The sequence below is a fragment of the Epinephelus fuscoguttatus genome, linkage group LG12, assembly GCF_011397635.1.
Source record: "Epinephelus fuscoguttatus linkage group LG12, E.fuscoguttatus.final_Chr_v1".
Classification (NCBI taxonomy): Eukaryota; Metazoa; Chordata; class Actinopteri; order Perciformes; family Serranidae; genus Epinephelus; species Epinephelus fuscoguttatus.
In genome coordinates, this window is record NC_064763.1 from 30,245,305 (window position 1) to 30,264,960 (window position 19,656).

The 19,656-nt window shown below is 43.1% G+C and overlaps 1 protein-coding gene and 1 pseudogene across 1 annotated transcript; both read right to left on the minus strand.

The window, feature by feature from the left end:
- Positions 1 to 1,257: 1,257 nt before the first annotated feature.
- On the minus strand, positions 1,258 to 2,220 carry LOC125898637 (olfactory receptor 5P3-like). The gene has a single exon (XM_049592476.1). It carries the CDS (start codon positions 2,218 to 2,220, stop codon positions 1,258 to 1,260), a length of 963 nt encoding a protein of 320 aa, XP_049448433.1.
- Positions 2,221 to 16,213: 13,993 nt separating this feature from the next.
- LOC125898639 (olfactory receptor 2AT4-like) lies at positions 16,214 to 17,173 on the minus strand (annotated as a pseudogene).
- Positions 17,174 to 19,656: the final 2,483 nt, after the last annotated feature.

Consider the following 19,656-nt stretch of genomic DNA (forward strand, 5'->3'; position numbering starts at 1 on the left):
CTATTTTCTGCGCGAGCCGCGAGGGAATCTGACAAGCCAGGCAGTGAAAAACAAGAGCTGGGAGCAGAATCGCTTGTCGACGGCATGGAGAAATGCGCGTCTGATTTTGAATCTCTTTAGGTGCTCAGAGAATATACAATAGGAATTGATGCGGGTGCCCTGCGCTTCCGCGGGCAGTGTGGCCCTGGCGTAAAGCATCATCCTCTCTGAGGACACAGTTATCATCTCACAGTGCATAATGACTCCAGACAGAAGGACAGAAGGAGTCTTTCTAATGAATCTAGTTTGAGATTTCATCATCTGAGAATGCAGGTTAATGACCCTGCTTGTGACAAATAAACTTCTTACTGTTTAAATCTCAGCCTAATTAATCTCACCTGCATCTATTAGCAGAACGTGCAGACTCCCATTTGGTGAGAAATGGATGTGAGATTGGGGCCCCTGTGTACTGCCAGCTTTCCTCCAAGAGCCCCTATACTGAAATAACAAGTTAAGTTTCACCAGTCTACACAGTAACACATTACTTGATTTTCTGTATATTGCACAATGAGGTGATTAACAAATGATCAGAGCTGATTGTCGTGTCACATCAGTAGACTCACATGGTGATACACCTGTTTCATATAAATCTTTGTCACTGACTGGGAGCTAGCTTGCCTGAACTTAGTTCGATAAATACATTTCTGATGAGAAACAAGCAGCACACTGACTTAAAAGCTCTGCCAGCACCTCCAGTAAACACAATGATGAGACCCTCTGTTTAATCAGACAATTTATTAGTGATGTAACTGTGAAATACAATATAATGAAGTGTTTCAAATTGGATTGTGTCACATGCAGAAAGAGCCAGAACAACCAACTATACAAATATCATGCATTTACATTCCAGTGTAAACAAGTACATTTATGTCTACGTAAGTCAGCAGCATTTTATTGACTTGCTGAATTTGGTGGGTGTTTATGCAATGGCAGAATATCAAAGAAAGATAAATATTAAGAAAAACATATTGAACAATAGGGAATAAATAATATGATACTGCAAATGTGTGGAAACAGCGGACAAAACAGTCGCTTCTGTCTCTGCTCCACAGTGAGGGATAAGTAAAATTGGCCATGTCACAACAGACACAGACACACAGACACACACACACACACACACACACACACACACACACACACACACACACACGTGCACAGTCAGTTTCCTGAGAATGTGAAAACCCTCCACAGATTGCTTTACAGTGGAAAGAAAAGTTGTCAAGAACTTTTTCTCATTTTGTGGACCAGTGCCAGGGCTCTGATTTTGATCTCTTTAGTTTTCAGAGAATATACAATAGGATTGATGCAGGGTGGGAGACAAGAAGCCAGTGACAGGCTCAGCACACGCTGGTCTGGGTCAATTGCTCGCACATAAAGCCCTAAGAAGAAAATGATGGTTAAAGGAAAGTAAAATACAGCAACAAGCATTAGGTGCTCAATGCAAGTTGCGAGAGCTTTGATCCGACTGCTTACTGATTTCATCCTGAACACAGTGACCAGGATGCTGACATAAGACAGAATAACAAAACTAAAGGGGGCCATCAGATTAAACATACCAGAATGTGCACTTACTGCCCACTGCATTGTGTTATCATTACAGGCGAGTCTAAACACAGGCGCATAGTCACAGAAATAGCTGAACACTCTGACAGAATTGCAAAAAGACAGTCGGGTTATGATGGCCGTGCCGTATGCTACTAGTCCCACACTGTAAACCCAAGTCAGGCCTATAATACAAGACATGATCTGCGAGGTGTTGAGTAAGTTCTGACGCAGAGGGAAACATATTGCAATCAATCTGTCATAGGCAAGTATAGTGAGTGCATATGACTCCAAAGTCGAAAATGTGTAGTAGACAAACATTTGTGACAGACACAGATTGTATGGAACAAAGTTGTCCTTGAAGAGGAATGTCTTAATCATGCTGGGAATCGTGCTTGTGTTTAGGCCGATATCAATTACTGCAAGGTTGACAACAGCCAGAAATTTTGGAGTGTGTAAGCAGTGATCACAGGCAATTATATAGATCAATAAAGTATTGAACACTAATGTAACCGCATAGACAAATGCTAGAAAGATTATGTAGTAACTGAGGTAGGGAAATGTCTCAAATGCAATGATATAGAAGCCTGGTGGACGAATGATGACAGAGTCATTTGAAACAGTCCTGAGAGAAGACATAGTCAAACACAACAGGCTGTGTGCTCGAGGACGATGTCCGGTCCACAGTGTTTAAAAGTCCTCTGATCTGAAAGAGAGAAAAAAAATCCATCCTCTTACTTTCCTCTTCAGTCACATAATTCAAACAGACATATATACACTTGTGCATTTGGCATTGAAACCATATTTGTTTACCCTGATTGATGAATATAACACGGGACAGAATACAGTGTGCTGTTGGCTCACCTGTTCTGCTGATGATCGTTTTACACAATGTGACTCCACATGATGCTGACTCAGATGGTAGTCACTGAATGTCGGCATGTCTGACCTGTGCACAGTGGAAATTATACCCTCTTCATTGATCTCTAGAGATAACATACAGCCTTCTAATTAAGAATAATATGGATCAACAACACAGTAATCAAAACAAAACATCAGTCTTTATCTAATGAGCAGGAAAACATGCAGGTTATGATTGATAACACTTAAAGCTGGGGTAGGTAGAAATCTGGAAAAGACTAAAACAACACCACCAAAAAGGCAGAATCTGAAAATACACCCTCCTCCTGCACCCCCTTCCCTCTCTGTGACCCTCCAACCAGATTACCATATGCATATGCACACACTTCTACAGTGTTTCTGATACATTGATTTATTTAATCCTTTTTATTTGGAGTTGCACACAGCTCATGCACTCAGCCCCTCCTTGCCCCGCTTTGACCAGCTAGCACCCTATGGTCACAAAAGCAGGCAGAAGCTTTGGGAGACTGACCTTCAGTCAGCGTCTGTGGTAGCTCTAATCCAACCAAAGCAAACCCCCCCCAGCATCGGGTGTCATAGCAGGCTGATGGCAAGATGCAGTGACAGGCCTAACCTGTGTAACGGCAGCAACAGACAGTTCGCTGATCCAGCAGGGTGTCAGGGCTGTCTGGTCCCCAAGAGCTAGGGTTTGCACTGACAAGAGTTGGGGTGTGGCCTCTGACTGGGGGTCAGTCACCAGATCTGCTGAGTGCTCTCCTCCTGATGAGGTGGTCTGCAGCGGTGGGCGGTTAGGCAGAGAACACGCTGTGATTTGAAGGTCTCACTAATGTGAGCTACATAAACGTGAACTTGAAGCAGCAGCTGGGAGCCTTTGGCTCCGGTTAGCAGAAGGCTTAACTATTGGCAACATCTCCTCTCCATCTGTGAAATGTTTTGCCGATATTAACACGTGTTTTATTTTGTTTATTCTCAGACTACTTTTCAGGAGTCTCCCTTTGATAAATCTGTCTTCGTTCAGATACACATGACTCTTCTTCAATCAATTAGTAAGTAAGTCAGTAAGTAAATTTATTTATATAGCATTTCTCACAGAGAGGACTCACAAAGTGCTTCACAAGATAAAATACAAAAAATACAATCACAGAAACAATGCAAAATACATGTAGCCCGTCTACCCTCCATATATGTAGATGGGGCCCTGAGTTCTTTACTTCACTTAACTTTAGTGGGTTAACTCTGATTAATTCAATATTATTTATCCTGGGTCCTCTAACAACCTTAGAGCTACTGGATATAACCAGATATTAATGACCTCTTTATATGAAAATCGTTAAGTGTAATGACCCTCTATCAAATATTCACAGGCACAACCGTTAAATATATGCAAGATATTAGGACCTCAAACCATTTAAAGTTGGAAAACACACTCCGAAATCAATTTCCCAATTAAAGGTATGATTTTACTTGAATAATAAAGTAAAATAAATATAACAACTTAAAGTCAGTGTGCTCTTTTGTTTTTCACAAATCCACAGCTTATATCAGTTTTCTTTCAAACCATACAATATATTGTCCCTTTTTATAGGTTTTAGTGTCCAAACAAAGTTTCAACAGTAATGATTAGCTTAGCCTGCAGTCTCTCCACCTTACGCACACCGCTCACTTGGCTAACGAGTGACGTAACAGGTTACAATGTTGCAAAACGCCGGGCAGACGTTCTCAATAACTCTCAGTATAACGTCCTTTTACAGATTATCCTGTTGAAAATCTAAGACACCTACTATACAAACTGTTTTCTTCACAACTTCAGACGTCCACTCCCAAATTTACCGCATTCTCCCATTAACTTCCCGTCCTCTCCCTCTCACCTCTCTCTCACCCGGATTCACCCCACAGCCCACCTTTCAAAATAAAAAACAACTCATGTAAAAAGAAAGCATTTCTTTAGAAAGGGTACCATAGAAATAAACAGCTTTTTATGAAATTAAATGAAATAAAACACATATAGCAATTTAAACATTTTTAAGCATTTTTAACATTTTTAACACATGAACTTGAGATTTTACCCAAACAATGAAATATGTGTATTTCACCCTTTTTAACCTTTTATCAAATCCTATTTATTCATGTATTTATCACCAACTATTTACCATATTTATGCACATTTTTCCCCGGGCTACACCCTCCCCTTCCTAAATGTCTGATGTCCTCAGCAGACTTTTTAACTTTTAACACTCTAACAAAAAGTGGGAAGTGTGCATAAGTGCATTCTAGCTCTTTAGCTCTTTCCAATCTTAATAACCAAGCCTCTATGTATAATAGTGATTGGCTGATCTCTGGCTTTGCCTGGCTCGTCATACGTTAACTTAATAACTGGTTTCACTGTTCTCTTGGGACGGGTCTCAGGTTTGCTGTCCTGTCTGTTTTCTGAGAGAGTAACATCATCTTCCTCTCTCATAGAACTTGTAGCATGAGTATGGCGGTCTTCATCTTGTCCCAAGTCTTCTTGTTCTGAACCAGTTTCAGATCCAGGATCAGTATCCTGGTTGAGTTCCTGATCTCCATTTAGAAGTTCTTCCTCAGAACTATCGTCCTCAGGAATCTCATCTGAGTGCAGAGAAGCATTCTCATCCTCTTGTGTGACAGCAGATGGCCGTGCAATATCCCAGGGCCTTTGCTCCAGGTTTTCCGAGCTTGTACGGTTGGCCCTTGGCAGTCTGTAGTACTCAAAATCAGAGGATGAGTCTGAGTCTTGTGTCTCTTGTAGGATTTGACACATCTCAGGCAAGGTTTTCTTCCACCTCTGTGAAGTCACAGCTGTGGTCTTTGGTCTTGCAGGTGAGTCTCCATCCAACTCTGGCTTCGGCAGTCTCACAAGTTGTCCTATAGGAAGGATATGATCTCTATGGATGGTTTTAATGCCTCCTCTTCCATCTTCAGGACTGACCTTATAAACGGGTAGATTGGGCATTCTTCTGACTACAACGTAGGGAGTAGGACTCCATTGGGTTTGCAACTTGTGTTTGCCTTTTAGCCCCAGGTTCTTGAGTAACACCCGGTCACCAACTTCCAGAGACTGAAAGCCAACTCTTTTGTCGTATGCCTTCTTGTTTCTTTGGTGATTCTTGTCGGCTGTTTCAGAGGCCAGCTCATAGGCTCGCTGCAAATCTTCCTTCAACTTTGTCACATAATGCGAATGGCTATCTCTTTTACCATCTGGAGACGTACCAAAACACAGGTCCACAGGAAGTCTGGCCTCACGCCCGAACATCAGGAAATAAGGTGAATACCCTGTTGCATCACATTTCGTGCTCTTGTAAGCATGAACCATGTGTCCTACATGTTGACTCCACTGACATTTCTTCTCCTGGCTCAGACTCCCAAGCATGGAGAGCAAGGTTCTGTTGAACCTTTCTGGCTGCGGATCTCCCTGCGGATGATAAGGAGTAGTCCGCGACTTCCGGACTCTCATCATCTTCAATAGATCTCGGATCAGGCAACTCTCAAAATCCCTTCCCTGATCTGAATGAATCCTGGAGGGCAGGCCATAATGTACAAAGTACTTCTCAACCAAGATCTTTGCTACGGTCTGAGCCGTCTGGTTCTTTGTTGGGAAAGCTTGTGCATAACGTGTAAAATGGTCAGTAACCACTAACACACTGCTCATGCCCTTAGAGTCGGTTCCATTGAAAGAAAATCAATACATACTAGATCCATTGGTCCACTGCTCTTGATCTGATGTAATGGAGCCATTCTCTGAGCAGGTGACTTGCGGGTGATGCACTCTCCACAATTCTTCACATGCTGCTTAGCATCTTTAGACATTTTTGGCCAGAAAAATCTACCCCTCAGTAGATCAGTAGTTCTTTCAATTCCAAGATGTCCTAAGTCATCGTGCAATGACTTTAGCACGGCTCCACGGAACTCCTTGGGCAAGACAAGTTGAGTGAACTCTTCACCTGAGGGTCGTTTGCTCAACCGATGAAGTAGTCCGTCCTTCATGATCAATTTGTTGTGCTCCCTTTTCAGTTGGGAGAGCTCTGAATTGTCATCTGTATCTCCAGGCCATTTCTGCTGCTGAATTGCTTGGATAGCCGGTCCAATCACTGCACCCCCCTTCTGGGCACCTACAAGCTCTGGTTTTGACATGTGCTCCAAAGACTTCAACTCCATTTGAATTGGGAAGGAGTAGGTGTCTGGGACACTATCAGGAGAGGCTCCCAACTGGTCCACATACCTTATGGGAGTGTCTGAAGATCTTGGAATGCTGACATGTTGACAGATGGACTTCACACCAGCCTGAGGAATGGTCTCCCATTCTTTTGTGCTGTCCTCATCAGGAAAGTTCCTTGAGAGAAGGTCAGCATCTATGTTGTGCCTGCCTGGCCGGTACTAGACATCAAAATCATACACGGATAAGGCAGCAAGCCATCTGTGTCCGACAGCACTGAGCTTTGCTGTCAAAAGCACGTATGTCAGGGGGTTATTATCGGTACGTACTGTGAACCGAGCCCCATAAAGGTAATCATGGAACTTGTCCACGACGGCCCACTTGAGTGCTAGAAACTCTAGCTGATGTATTGGGTACCGTTTCTCAGACTGGCTCAACTTCCTGCTGGCAAAGGCTACTGGCCTTAACCCTTCCAGGTATTCCTGGTAGAGGACAGCTCCAATCCCTTTTAAGCTTGTGTCCACGTGCAGGATATATGGCTTTTCTGGGTTGGCGAAGGCCAGCATGGGCGCATGGGTCAGGCAGTAGATGATATGGTGAAATGCATCCGCGCAGGCCTGGTCCCATCTTTCTCCAAATGGTTCTGATTCTCTCAGGTAGCTCTTAGTAGGGTCTTTGTTGTGTTTCCTACTCTTCTGGGTGAGACCATAGCCTTTTGTCAGATCTGTCAATGGCTTGACAATGGCAGCATAATTGGCTATGAACCTGCGGTAATACCCACAGAAGCCCAAAAATGATTTCAGGGTCTTTAGGTCAGTAGGCTGAGGCCAGGTGGTGACTGCCTCAATTTTCTGCGGGTCTGGTGAGACACCATCGGCTGACACAATGTGTCCCAAATATCTCACCTTTGGCAGGCAAAACTGACACTTGTCGAGAGAGATTTTCAGCCCAGCCTCTTCAAGTCGGTCAAGGACTTTGAGAAGCCTCTCCTCATGTTCTTCCAATGACTTTCCAAAGACGATCAAATCATCAAGGTAGATAAGGACTTGGAGCAGGTTCATGTCACCAACCGTCTTCTCCATTAATCTTTGGAAAGTCGCTGGGGCCCCAGTTATTCCCTGGGGCATCCTCTCAAACTGGAAGAACCCCAGAGGGCAGATGAATGCCGTTTTTTCCTTGTCTTCCTCGGCCATAGCTATCTGATAATAGCCACTTCTCAAGTCAAGAACAGAGAACCAACAGCTTCCAGACAAGGAGTCCAGTACATCGTCAATACAAGGTGTGGTGTACTGATCAGGGACTGTTCGGCTGTTTAGCAATCTGTAGTCAATACACATCGTGATGGTTCCATTTTTCTTCCTGACGATCACAATTGGTGATGCATAGGGGCTGCGAGACTCTTTAATGATGCCTGCACACAGGAGCTCTTGAAGGTGCTTTCTTACATCATCAATGTCAGCAGGAATCAGACGACGAGAACGCTGTCTGAAAGGTCTAGTATCAGACAGATGGATGGTGTGCTCTACGCCTTTAGCTAATCCAACATCCCAGTCACTCAAGGAGAAGACCTTTGGCCTTTGGGACAGCTTCTGCTTCAGCCGCTCCTTCCACTCCGGTGGAACAGGGGAGTCTCCAAAGTTTATCAAGTTGGCATCCAAGTCTGATGGTGTTGACTTGTCAAGAGGAACAACAGTGACGCTTTCAGTTAAGTACATGTGTCCCATGACGGTTCCCACTGGTATAATTGTCTCTTTGAGGAAAGCTGGACCAAGATCCTGAAATTATTGACATTCACTGCAGGGCCTGGTACTACCATGGGCTGCAATAGCACACTGCCTGGCAGAGGATCTGAGGGGGATGAGTCAACCATCAAGATCTCTTTACCAAATGGCTGTGTGAAGCCAACTTTGCAGACAACTTCTGTGTCTTTACCAGGGGGTAGGATTAAAGGGCCGGGGCCTTGCCACGTCAGAAAGCCAACATCGTCATCTTGAACATCGTTGGGGGATGCAGAGTCATTAGTGGCAACCTCATCCACACTGTCAGCTCGTATGCCTAGGGTTCGTGTGATATCAACGCCACTCTTTTTGCAGTGTTTCACCAGATTTCTCACGTGACTGGTATTTGTCCCTACCAGGACCGGGATCTGTTCTCCAGTCCAGGGAGTGGGGCAAATAAGGGCAAGAACCGTTTCAGTGTGACAGGTTCCAATAACCTCTGCTGAGTATTCAAGCTCCACCACTATGTAGCCACGGTAGGGATAACCAGCTTCGGAATCACTTAGACCCCAGAGATCGAGACCAGCGACAGGATGTATCAGGACGTCAGCTAGGTGTTCTTGATACCAGGACTCAAAAATAATGGTAACCTGAGAGCCATTGTCAAACAGAGCATCACAGGGGTGTCCATTGACTTTTAACGGTACTACGCTGGGTGGTCCAATCAAACCTTCAGGGATCGCTGTACTCTGGGGTGCCATCACCAGACTTCTCTTGACAGCACAGTTAACTTCAGCCTCTGCAGCACTGGTGGAAGACTGGGTTTCTTTGGACAGCCTCAGAGCTTGAATCAGTTTTTTAATGACTTTGCTCTGGTTCTCTTGATTATGGCACTTTGCAGCAAAGTGTCCGTTCTCTCCACACCGGTAGCAGAAATGTTCCTCAGGGCGCCGTACTGTTCTGATGGGGGAGTTGGCAGCCCTAGTGGTAGCCTCCACTGTTGAAACAGCTGTTGGATTGTCTGGAGCATCAGATGCAGTCACTTTATTATTTAGCTTTTGCTGCAATCTTTTTACTTGTTTCTTTAAAGCTGTCAGGTCAGAGTCTTGATGTTTTTCACAGGTGCGTGCTGTTGTTGCAGGTACAGTATCAAAATACTCCTCTTTAGTTTCACATGGTTTGGTCACCACAGCTGCAACTATAGACTTGAGCTCTTTGACTTCAGCTTTTAGATTTTGGATCTCTGCCTGTTTCACATCCATTGCCTGTTTTGTTTGTACAGGATGCACTGAAGTCTTGAGTTTCATCCTTGAAGCCTCATATTCTTCTTCAGCACGGATCTCACTCAGGAGCCGTAGAAAGGTGGGTGGGTGGTCGTTCTCTTAAGCGTAGCTGGATGAGCATCAGGTCAGAAGCCACTGCACCTCTCAGTAGTTGCTCCACCCGAGCTCTATCCATACAGCTTGGAGGAAGGCCGCCTCTCTGAATGACTTTAGAGAGAGAGTGCTCCAGTTGTCTCAGGAAATCTGACAATTTCTCTCCATGTTGCTGCTGCATCAGCCGGAAAGCAAAATACAGGTCATCTCCAGATTCTGCAGTTCCAAAAGCACTTTCAAGGGCGTCCAAGTACTCTGCCGGGGTAGCATCAGGGTTGCTGATGCGCACGGCTTTGGCTATTTCAAGTGCTGGCCCCTTAAGACTTTCCATTAGCCTTCGCTTTTTCTCCCTCTCAGTGCATTCACTCTCCTCGACCATGAGCAATGCCTGCTCAAGCCAGTAGTCAAACTGCTCCTCACCTGTTGGTACAGGCTGTGTTCCCGAGAAGATACGTAGGCGACGATAACCCCCTTCCGATGGAGGTTTATTGGTTTTTTCCAAAAAAATCACCTACTGTCTGTAGAATGGACTCAGTAGGGTTAGTGGAGTGTCGTGCAGCAGGTAGTAGAGCTTTAAGGTCCTCCATAGTCCTACCCTCAGCTTGCAACAGCATTTTCAGTTTGTGACTGAAATCTTCATCAGCAGCTGGGGCAATGTCAACAGTGACTAGAGGCCAGGGTTCTCCACCCTCAGGAAGAGACACCTCAGAAGGAACACTTACTCCAGTTAGAGCTTCTTTACATTCACACAAAACCATCAGTCTGCTTAGTCCTGTGTTAAAGATCCTCCCTCTGACACGTACTCGACCTAAGCACTTAATGGTTGCAAGGGTGTCTTCAATTTGGCTGATTTCCGCATTTTCAGGGACTATAACCATAAGTCCATGAGCCTCATCCAATCCCTCACCCCTGCACCATCTTTTCAGCTCAGAAGCTAGCTCTGCTCTGTTGGCCATATTCTGGGTCTGTTTTGCTGTCTCACGATTAGGCTACTTTGATCTTACTGGGGACCCAAGAATCATTCCAGCAGTGCCTCCATTTTATGTAGCCGGTCTACCCTCCATATATGTAGATGGGGCCCTGAGTTCTTTATTTCACTTAACTTTAGTGGGTTAACTCTTATTAACTCAGTATTATTTATCCTGGGTCCTCTAACAACCTTAGAGCTACTGGATATAACCAGATATTAATGACTTCTTTATATGAAAATAGTTAAGTGTAATGACCCTTTATCAAACATTCACAGGCACAACCGTTAAATATATGCAAGATATTAGGACCTCAAACCATTTAAAGTTAGAAAACACACTCCGAAATCAATTTCCCAATTAAAGGTATGATTTTACTTGAATAATAAGGTAAAATAAATATAACAACTTAAAGTCAGTGTGCTCTTTTGTTTTTCACAAATCCACAGCTTATATCAGTTTTCTTTCAAACCATACAATATATTGTCCCTTTTTATAGGTTTTAGTGTCCAAACAAAGTTTCAACAGTAATCAAACACTGTGCACACACCAATTATCGCTATACTAAGCCGGCGAAATAATAATATGTAATTAACTTCCCGTCCTCTCCCTCTCACCTCTCTCTCACCCGGATTCACCCCACAGCCCACCTTTCAAAATAAAAAACAACTCATGTAAAAAGAAAGCATTTCTTTAGAAAGGGTACCATAGAAATAAACAGCTTTTTATGAAATTAAATGAAATAAAACACATATAGCAATTTAAACATTTTTAAGCATTTTTAACATTTTTAACACATGAACTTGAGATTTTACCCAAACAATGAAATATATGTATTTCACCCTTTTTAACCTTTTATCAAATCCTATTTATTCTTGTATTTATCACCAACTATTTACCATATTTATGCACATTTTTCCCCAGGCTACATACACAAAAACAAATAAAAAGTAAAGTGTAGTGAAATACAGAGATGATACAATGGACAATTAATGGAACGCAAGCCTAAACAGATGTGTTTTTAACTGCTTTTTAAAAATGTCCACGGAAGAGGCCGCTCTCAGCTCATGAGGTAGTGCATTCCACCATTTCGGTGCAACAGCCTTAAAGGCTCTATCACCTTTCGTCTTTAATCTTGTGTGAGGGACAGTAAGTAGGTGGGCTTCAGCGGACTGCAGTGACCTGACAGGACAGAGAAAGGACACCAGATCCGTCAAGTATGCAGGTGCTTGACCATGGAGGGCTCTGTAAGTGATGGTTAGAATCTTGTGCTGGATCCTGAAATTAACAGGGAGCCAGTGCAGGGATGCCAGGACTGGAGTGATGTGAGTTAACTTATGAGATCTGGACAGAAGCCTGGCGGCAGCGATCTGGTCCAGCTGGAGGCGGTCTAATGAAGTTTTATTTAGACAGGTGAAAAGAAATTACAGCGATCCAGACGTGAGGAAATAAAAGCATGGATGATCATTTCTAGCTCGGAATAAGTTAACATGGATCTGAGTTTGGAAATGTTTTTGAGGTGGAAAAAGCAGGAGTGAGTGACAGTTTTGATGTGGTCATCGAAGAGCATGGCCTGATCAAATGTGACCCCAAGGTTTCTCAACTTGGGGTGCACATTTGCACTGAGGGACCCTAAACAGCTGGCCACTTTAGATGCTAAGGTGTCAGGTGCAATAATTAAAGTCTCAGTTTTAGCTGTGTTCAACTGAAGGGAGATTGAAGACATCCAGTCCTTAATTACATTCATACAATCATACAGTGAGTCAATTCCATCGGTCCTATCAGGGTTAAAAGAAAAATATAACTGGAGGTCATCTGCATACATATGATATGAGATACCTTCAAAATTGCAGATGACATCTCTGAGAGGGAGCATGTATAGCGTAAAGAGGATAGGCCCAAGCACTGAACCTTGGGGCACCCCGCAAGAAAGGGGGGCAAACTCTAATTTATGAGGTCCAACAGCCACAGAAAAGAATCGATCAGACAGATAGGATTTAAACCAATGAAGAGCGGTCGCTGAGATTCCTACCCTATCCCTCAGCCTGTCTAAAAGGATGTGGTGATCAACAGTGTCAAAGGCTGCACTGAGATCAAGCAGAACCAGGATAGTGGATTTACCGGCATCGGAAGCCATCATGATGTCACTGGAGACCCTGAGAGGAGCAGTTTCTGTGGAATGTAACTGACGATAACCGGACTGAAATTTATCTAAGATATTGTAACTGTTCAACGCTGTCACTAACTGGTTTGCAACTGCTTTTTCTAGAATCTTAGATACAAAGGGCAGCTTGGAAATGGGCCGGTAGTTACTAAGAACATTGGGGTCCAGATTGGGCTTTTTGAGAAGCGGCTGAACAACCGCTTGCTTGAAATGGGACGGGACACGACCAGAAACCAGTGAGCTATTGATTATGGAGAGCAGAGATGGACCAATAGTGCTGAAAACATTTTTCAGCAAAGTTGTGGGCAGGATATCCAGCGGACTAGAAGAGATCTTCATAGTACACACAAGATCTGCTAAGTCTTGTAAGGAGACAGGTGAGAAATTGTCAATAATTGACTGTTGTTTGGGAGGATCAGCAAGGGAGGAGGAGGAGGGTGTTATACTGGCCTTGACACTGGCACCCTTATTCACAAAATACATTAAAAAATTACTACAGTCCTCATCAGAGGACACAGGTAGAGCAGGCGGTTGCGCACCAGTAATGCTACTTATAGTGTCAAAAATGACCCTGGGATTTCTCTTGTTGGAGATGATGAGATTTTTAAAATAAGAGGCTCTGGCTACCCTAACAACAGAATTGAATTCAGCTAACAGTTCTTCAAAATAAAGACAATGTAGATGAAGCTTGCTTGATTTCCACAAGCGCTCAGCTCTCTGACATTTACAACGAAGGCAGTGGATGTCGTCGTTCAGCCAGGGAGTGGGATTAGCTGCGGAGATAGTTCAAGGCTTTAAGAGCAATCTTATCAAGAATAGCAGAGCAGTGTGAGTTAAAAGCTAAAACTTGGGAGTCAACGTCAACATTAATACTAACAGGCTGCGCCACACTATTAAAAGCGAATGAGAATTTCTCAGCAGAGAGGTTATTTAACATACGGGTGAGTTTTGTACGCTTGCTGGTTGAACAATCAGAAATAATAGACAAATTAAACAGGATGCAGTTGTGATCAGTGACGGGCAGCTCCTCAGAGACGATACAATCAGTGTCCAAACCAAGTGTAAAAACAAGGTCCAGCGTGTTTCCCTTAATGTGTGTCGGGCCATTGACATGTTGCACAAAATGAAAAGATTCGGAGAGATTTATAAAGATTTATAAAATACAATAAAACAGGTTAGAGCGGCCAACTTTAGAAATAAGCAGTTCAAATGAGGTAAAAGTTCCTCAATTCACTCTCCTCGAGGAGAAACTGTCTTTGTACAACAAAGCAAGGCCACCACCGCGGCCAGTGGTCCTTGGGGCACATATGAATAGCTCCTTCATGGACACATAATCTTCATCCCTTTGCCAGGTCTCGATGAAAAACATGAAATCTAGTCATGCCATGTTACCTTAAATTTGTATAGAAAACTTTGCTGTTTTTCATGGAGGCATGTGAGAAGAACAAACACTTTTGAACTTGAAGCAGCAGCTGGGAGCCTTTGGCTCCGGTTAGCAGAAGGCTTAACTATTGGCAACATCTTCTCTCCATCTGTGAAATGTTTTGCCGATATTAACACGTGTTTTATTTTGTTTATTCTCAGACTCCTTTTCAGACTCTCCCTTTGATAAATCTGCCTTTGTTCAGCTACAAAGCGACCCTTCTTAAATCAATTAGTCATGCCATGTTACCTTAAATTTGTGTAGAAAACGTTGCTGTTTGTCCACTATCACGACTGCCGACAGCACCGAATGCTTCTTCAAGCGCCTCCATCATTGAAAAAACACGGAAAACTAGTTGTAAATGCGGAAAAATGGTTGTAAACAGGATGTGGCGAAATATTTACGTACATTTTTACAGAGGATCACGTTCACACAGGATCAATATTACGCGAGGTATTTTCTACGGACCATTTTACGGAAGGTAAAAGTAACCGTAATTTTTACTGACATTTACCCGTACTGATTACAGACATGGCGAGTTCTCACAGGACTAAAATCCCTGGTAATAATTACTTTACCCCACATCTCCACGTTAAACTAATCCTGCCCGAATAGGGCTATGGATCGTACTGCTACATATGAAATATACAAATGTAACATATCTGTGATTTACAGAAGTGCACCATGTCAACATTTACTCTGGCAATTGGGTTGCAAACACACTGCGGCCTACCCACTAGCCATTACACACCAATATTATCGCACCAAATTTCTGTTGTGGTATTTGATATGATTTTAATATGAACTCAGGGCCTTGGTGTCTATAGAATGGAGAAAAAAATCTTTATATGACTCAAAGTTTGTGAAAAACTAAAGAAGTCTAAAGCATCATCCTCTCTGAGGACACAGTTATCATCTCACAGTGCATAATGACTCCAGACAGAAGGACAGAAGGAGTCTTTCTAATGAACCTAGTTTGAGATTTCATCATCTGAGAATGCAGGTTAATGACCCTGCTTGTAACAAATAAACTTCTTACTGTTTAAACCTCAGCCTAATTAATCTCACCTGCATCTATTAGCAGGACGTGCAGACTCCCATTTGGTGAGAAATGGATGTGAGATTGGGGCCCCTGTGTACTGCCAGCTTTCCCCCAAGAGCCCCTATACTGAAATAACAAGTTAAGTTTCACCAGTCTACACAGTAACACATTATCTGATTTTCTGTATATTGCACAATGAGGTGATTAACAAATGATCAGCGCTGATTGTCGTGTCACAACAGTAGACTCACATGGTGATACACCTATTTCATATAAATCTTTGTCTCCCAAATTCAACCATGACTAATACAAATAAAACACTGACTGGGAGCTAGCTTGGCTGAACTTAGTTCGATAAATACATTTCTGATGAGAAACAAGCAGCACACTGACTTAAAAACTCTGCCAGCACCTCCAGTAAACACAATGATGAGACCCTCTGTTTAATCAGACGATTTATTAGTGATGTAACTGTGAAATACAATATAATGAAGTGTTTCAAATTGGATTGTGTCAGGTAACAACTATACAAATATCATGCATTTACATTCCAATGGAAACAAGTACATTTATGTCTCCGTAAGTCAGCAGTATTTTATTGACTTGCTGAATTTGGTGGGTGTTTATGCAATGGCAGAATATCAAAGAAAGATAAATATTAAGAAAAACATATTGAACAATACGGAATAAATAATATGATACTGCAAATGTGTGGAAACAGCGGACAAAACAGTCGCTTCTGTCTCTGCTCCACAGTGAGGGATAAGTAAAATTGGCCATGTCACAACACACACACACACACACACACACACACACACACACAGTCAGACTGTTTCCTGAGAATGTGAAAACCCTCCACAGATTGCTTTACGGTGGAAAGAAAAGTTGTCAAGAACTTTTTCTCATTTTGTGGACCAGCGCCAGGGCTCTGTTTTTGATCTCTTTAGTTTTCAGAGAATATACAATAGGATTGATGCAGGGTGGGAGACAAGAGGCCAGCGACAGGCTCAGCACACGCTGGTCTGGGTCAATTGCTCACATAAAGCCCTAAGAAGAAAATGATGGTTAAAGGAAAGTAAAATACAGCAACAAGGATTAGGTGCTCAATGCAAGTGGTGAGAGCTTTGATCCGATTGCTTACTGATTTCATCCTGAACACAGTGACCAGGATGCTGACATAAGACAGAATAACAAAACTAAAGGGGGCCATCAGATTAAACATACCAGAATGTGCACCTGCTGCCCACTGCATTGTGTTATCATTACAGGCGAGTCTAAACACAGGTGCATAGTCACAGAAATAGCTGAACACTCTGACAGAATTGCAAAACGACAGTCGGGTCATGATGGCCGTGCCATATGCTAATAGTGCCACACAGTAAACCCAAGTCAGGCCTATAATACAAGACATGATCTGCGAGGTGTTGAGTAAGTTCTGACGCAGAGGGAAACATATTGCAATCAATCTGTCATAGGCAAGTATAGTGAGTGCATATGACTCCAAAGTCGAAAATGTGTAGTAGACAAATATTTGTAACAGACACAGATTGTATGGAACAAAGTTGTCCTTGAAGAGGAATGTCTTAATCATGCTGGGAATCGTGCTTGTGTTTAGGCCGATATCAATTACTGCAAGGTTGACAACAGCCAGAAATTTTGGAGTGTGTAAGCAGTGATCACAGGCAATTATATAGATCAATAAAGTATTGAACACTAATGTAACCACATAGACAAATGCTAGAAAGATTATGTAGTAACTGAGGTAGGAAATGTCTCAAATGCAATGATATAGAAGCCTGGAGGACGAATGATGACAGAGTCATTTGAAACAGTCCTGAGAGAAGACATAGTCAAACACAACAGGCTGTGTGCTCGAGGACGATGTCCGGTCCACAGTGTTTAAAAGTCCTCTGATCTGAAAGAGAGAAAAAAAATCCATCCTATTACTTTCCTCTTCAGTCACATAATTCAAACAGACATATATACACTTGTGCATTGAAACCATATTTGTTTACCCTGATTGATGAATATAACACGGGACAGAATACAGTGCGCTGTTGGCTCACCTGTTCTGCTGATGATCGTTTTACACAATGTGACTCCACATGATGCTGACTCAGATGGTAGTCACTGAATGTCAGCATGTCTGACCTGTGCACAGTGGAAATTATACCCTCTTCATTGATCTCCAGAGATAACATACAGTCTTCTAATTAAGAATAATATGGATCAACAACACAGTAATCATCAGTGCCCTTTTACTGAAATTAATCTGTGGAGAGTAGTGTTTTGTCCAGGCAAAACAAAACATCAGTCTTTATCTAATGAGCAGGAAAACATGCAGGTTATGATTGAAAACACTTAAAGCTGGGGTAGGCAGAAATCTGGAAAAGACTAAAACAACACCACCAAAAAGGCAGAATCTGAAAATACACCCTCCTCCTGCACCCCCTTCCCTCTCTGTGACCCTCCAACCAGATTACCATATGCATATGCACACACTTCTACAGTGTTTCTGATACATTGATTTATTTAATCCTTTTTTATTTGGAGTTGCACACAGCTCATGCACTCAGCCCCTCCTTGCCCCGCTTTGACCAGCTAGCACCCTATGGTCACAAAAGCAGGCAGAAGCTTTGGGAGACGGACCTTCAGTCAGCGTCTGTGGTAGCTCTAATCCAGCCAAAGCAAACCCCCCCAGCATCGGGTGTCACAGCAGGCTGATGGCAAGATGCAGTGACAGGTCTAACCAGTGTAACGGCAGCAACAGACAGTTCGCTGATCCAGCATGGTGTCAGGGCTGTCTGGTCCCCAAGAGCTAGGGTTTGCACTGACAAGAGTTGGGGTGTGGCCTCTGACTGGGGGTCAGTCACCAGATCTGCTGAGTGCTCTCCTCCTGATGAGGTGGTCTGTAGCGGTGGGCGGTTAGGCAGAGAACATGCTGTGATTTGAAGGTCTCACTAACGTGAGCTACATAAACGTGAACTTGAAGCAGCAGCTGGGAGCCTTTGGCTCCGGTTAGCAGAAGGCTTAACTATTGGCAACATCTTCTCTCCATCTGTGAAATGTTTTGCCGATATTAACACGTGTTTTATTTAGTTTATTCTCAGACTCCTTTTCAGGAGTCTCCCTTTGATAAATTTGTCTTTGTTCAGATGCACGACTCTTCTTCAATCAATTAGTAAGTAAGTCAGGAAGCAAATTTATTTATATAGCACTTCTCACAGAGAGGACTCACAAAGTGCTTCACAAGATAAAATACAAAAAATACAATAACAGAAACAATGCAAAATACACAAAAACAAATAAAAAGTAAAGTGCAGCGAAATACAGAAATGATACAATGGACAATTAATGGAACGCAAGCCTAAACAGATGTGTTTTTAACTGCTTTTTAAAAATGTCCACGGAAGAGGCCGCTCTCAGCTCATGAGGTAGTGCATTCCACCATTTCGATGCAACAGCCTTAAAGGCTCTATCACCTTTCATCTTTAATCTTGTGTGAGGGACAGTAAGTAGGTGGGCTTCAGCGGACTGCAGTGACCTGACAGGACAGTGAAAGGACACCAGATCCGTCAAGTATGCAGGTGCTTGACCATGGAGGGCTCTGTAAGTGATGGTTAGAATCTTGTGCTGGATCCTGAAATTAACAGGGAGCCAGTGCAGGGATGCCAGGACTGGAGTGATGTGAGTTAACTTATGAGATCTGGACAGAAGCCTGGCGGCAGCGATCTGGTCCAGCTGGAGGCGGTCTAATGAAGTTTTATTTAGACAGGTGAAAAGAGAATTACAGTGATCCAGACGTGAGGAAATAAAAGCATGGATGATCATTTCTAGCTCGGAATAAGTTAACATGGATCTGAGTTTGGAAATGTTTTTGAGGTGGAAAAAGCAGGAGCGAGTGACAGTTTTGATGTGGTCATCGAAGAGCATGGCCTGATCAAATGTGACCCCAAGGTTTCTCAACTTGGGGCGCACGTTTGCACTGAGGAACCCTAAGCAGCTGGCCACTTTAGATGCTGAGGCATCAGGTGCAATAATTAAAATCTCAGTTTTAGCTGCGTTCAACTGAAGGGAATTTGAAGACATCCAGTACTTAATTACATTCAATCGTACAGTGAGTCAATTCCATCGGTCCTATCAGGGTTAAAAGAAAAATATAACTGGAGGTCATCTGCATACATATGATATGAGATACCTTCAAAATTGCAGATGACATCTCTGAGAGGGAGCATGTATAGCGTAAAGAGGATAGGCCCAAGCACTGAACTTTGGGGCACCCCGCAAGAAAGGGGGGCAAACTCTGATTTATAAGGTCCAACAGCCACAGA

What these genes read in the sequence shown, in the direction of transcription:
- LOC125898637 (XM_049592476.1), bottom strand. Translation starts at nt 2,220, where the DNA reads ATGTCTTCTCTCAGGACTGTTTCAAATGACTCTGTCATCATTCGTCCA.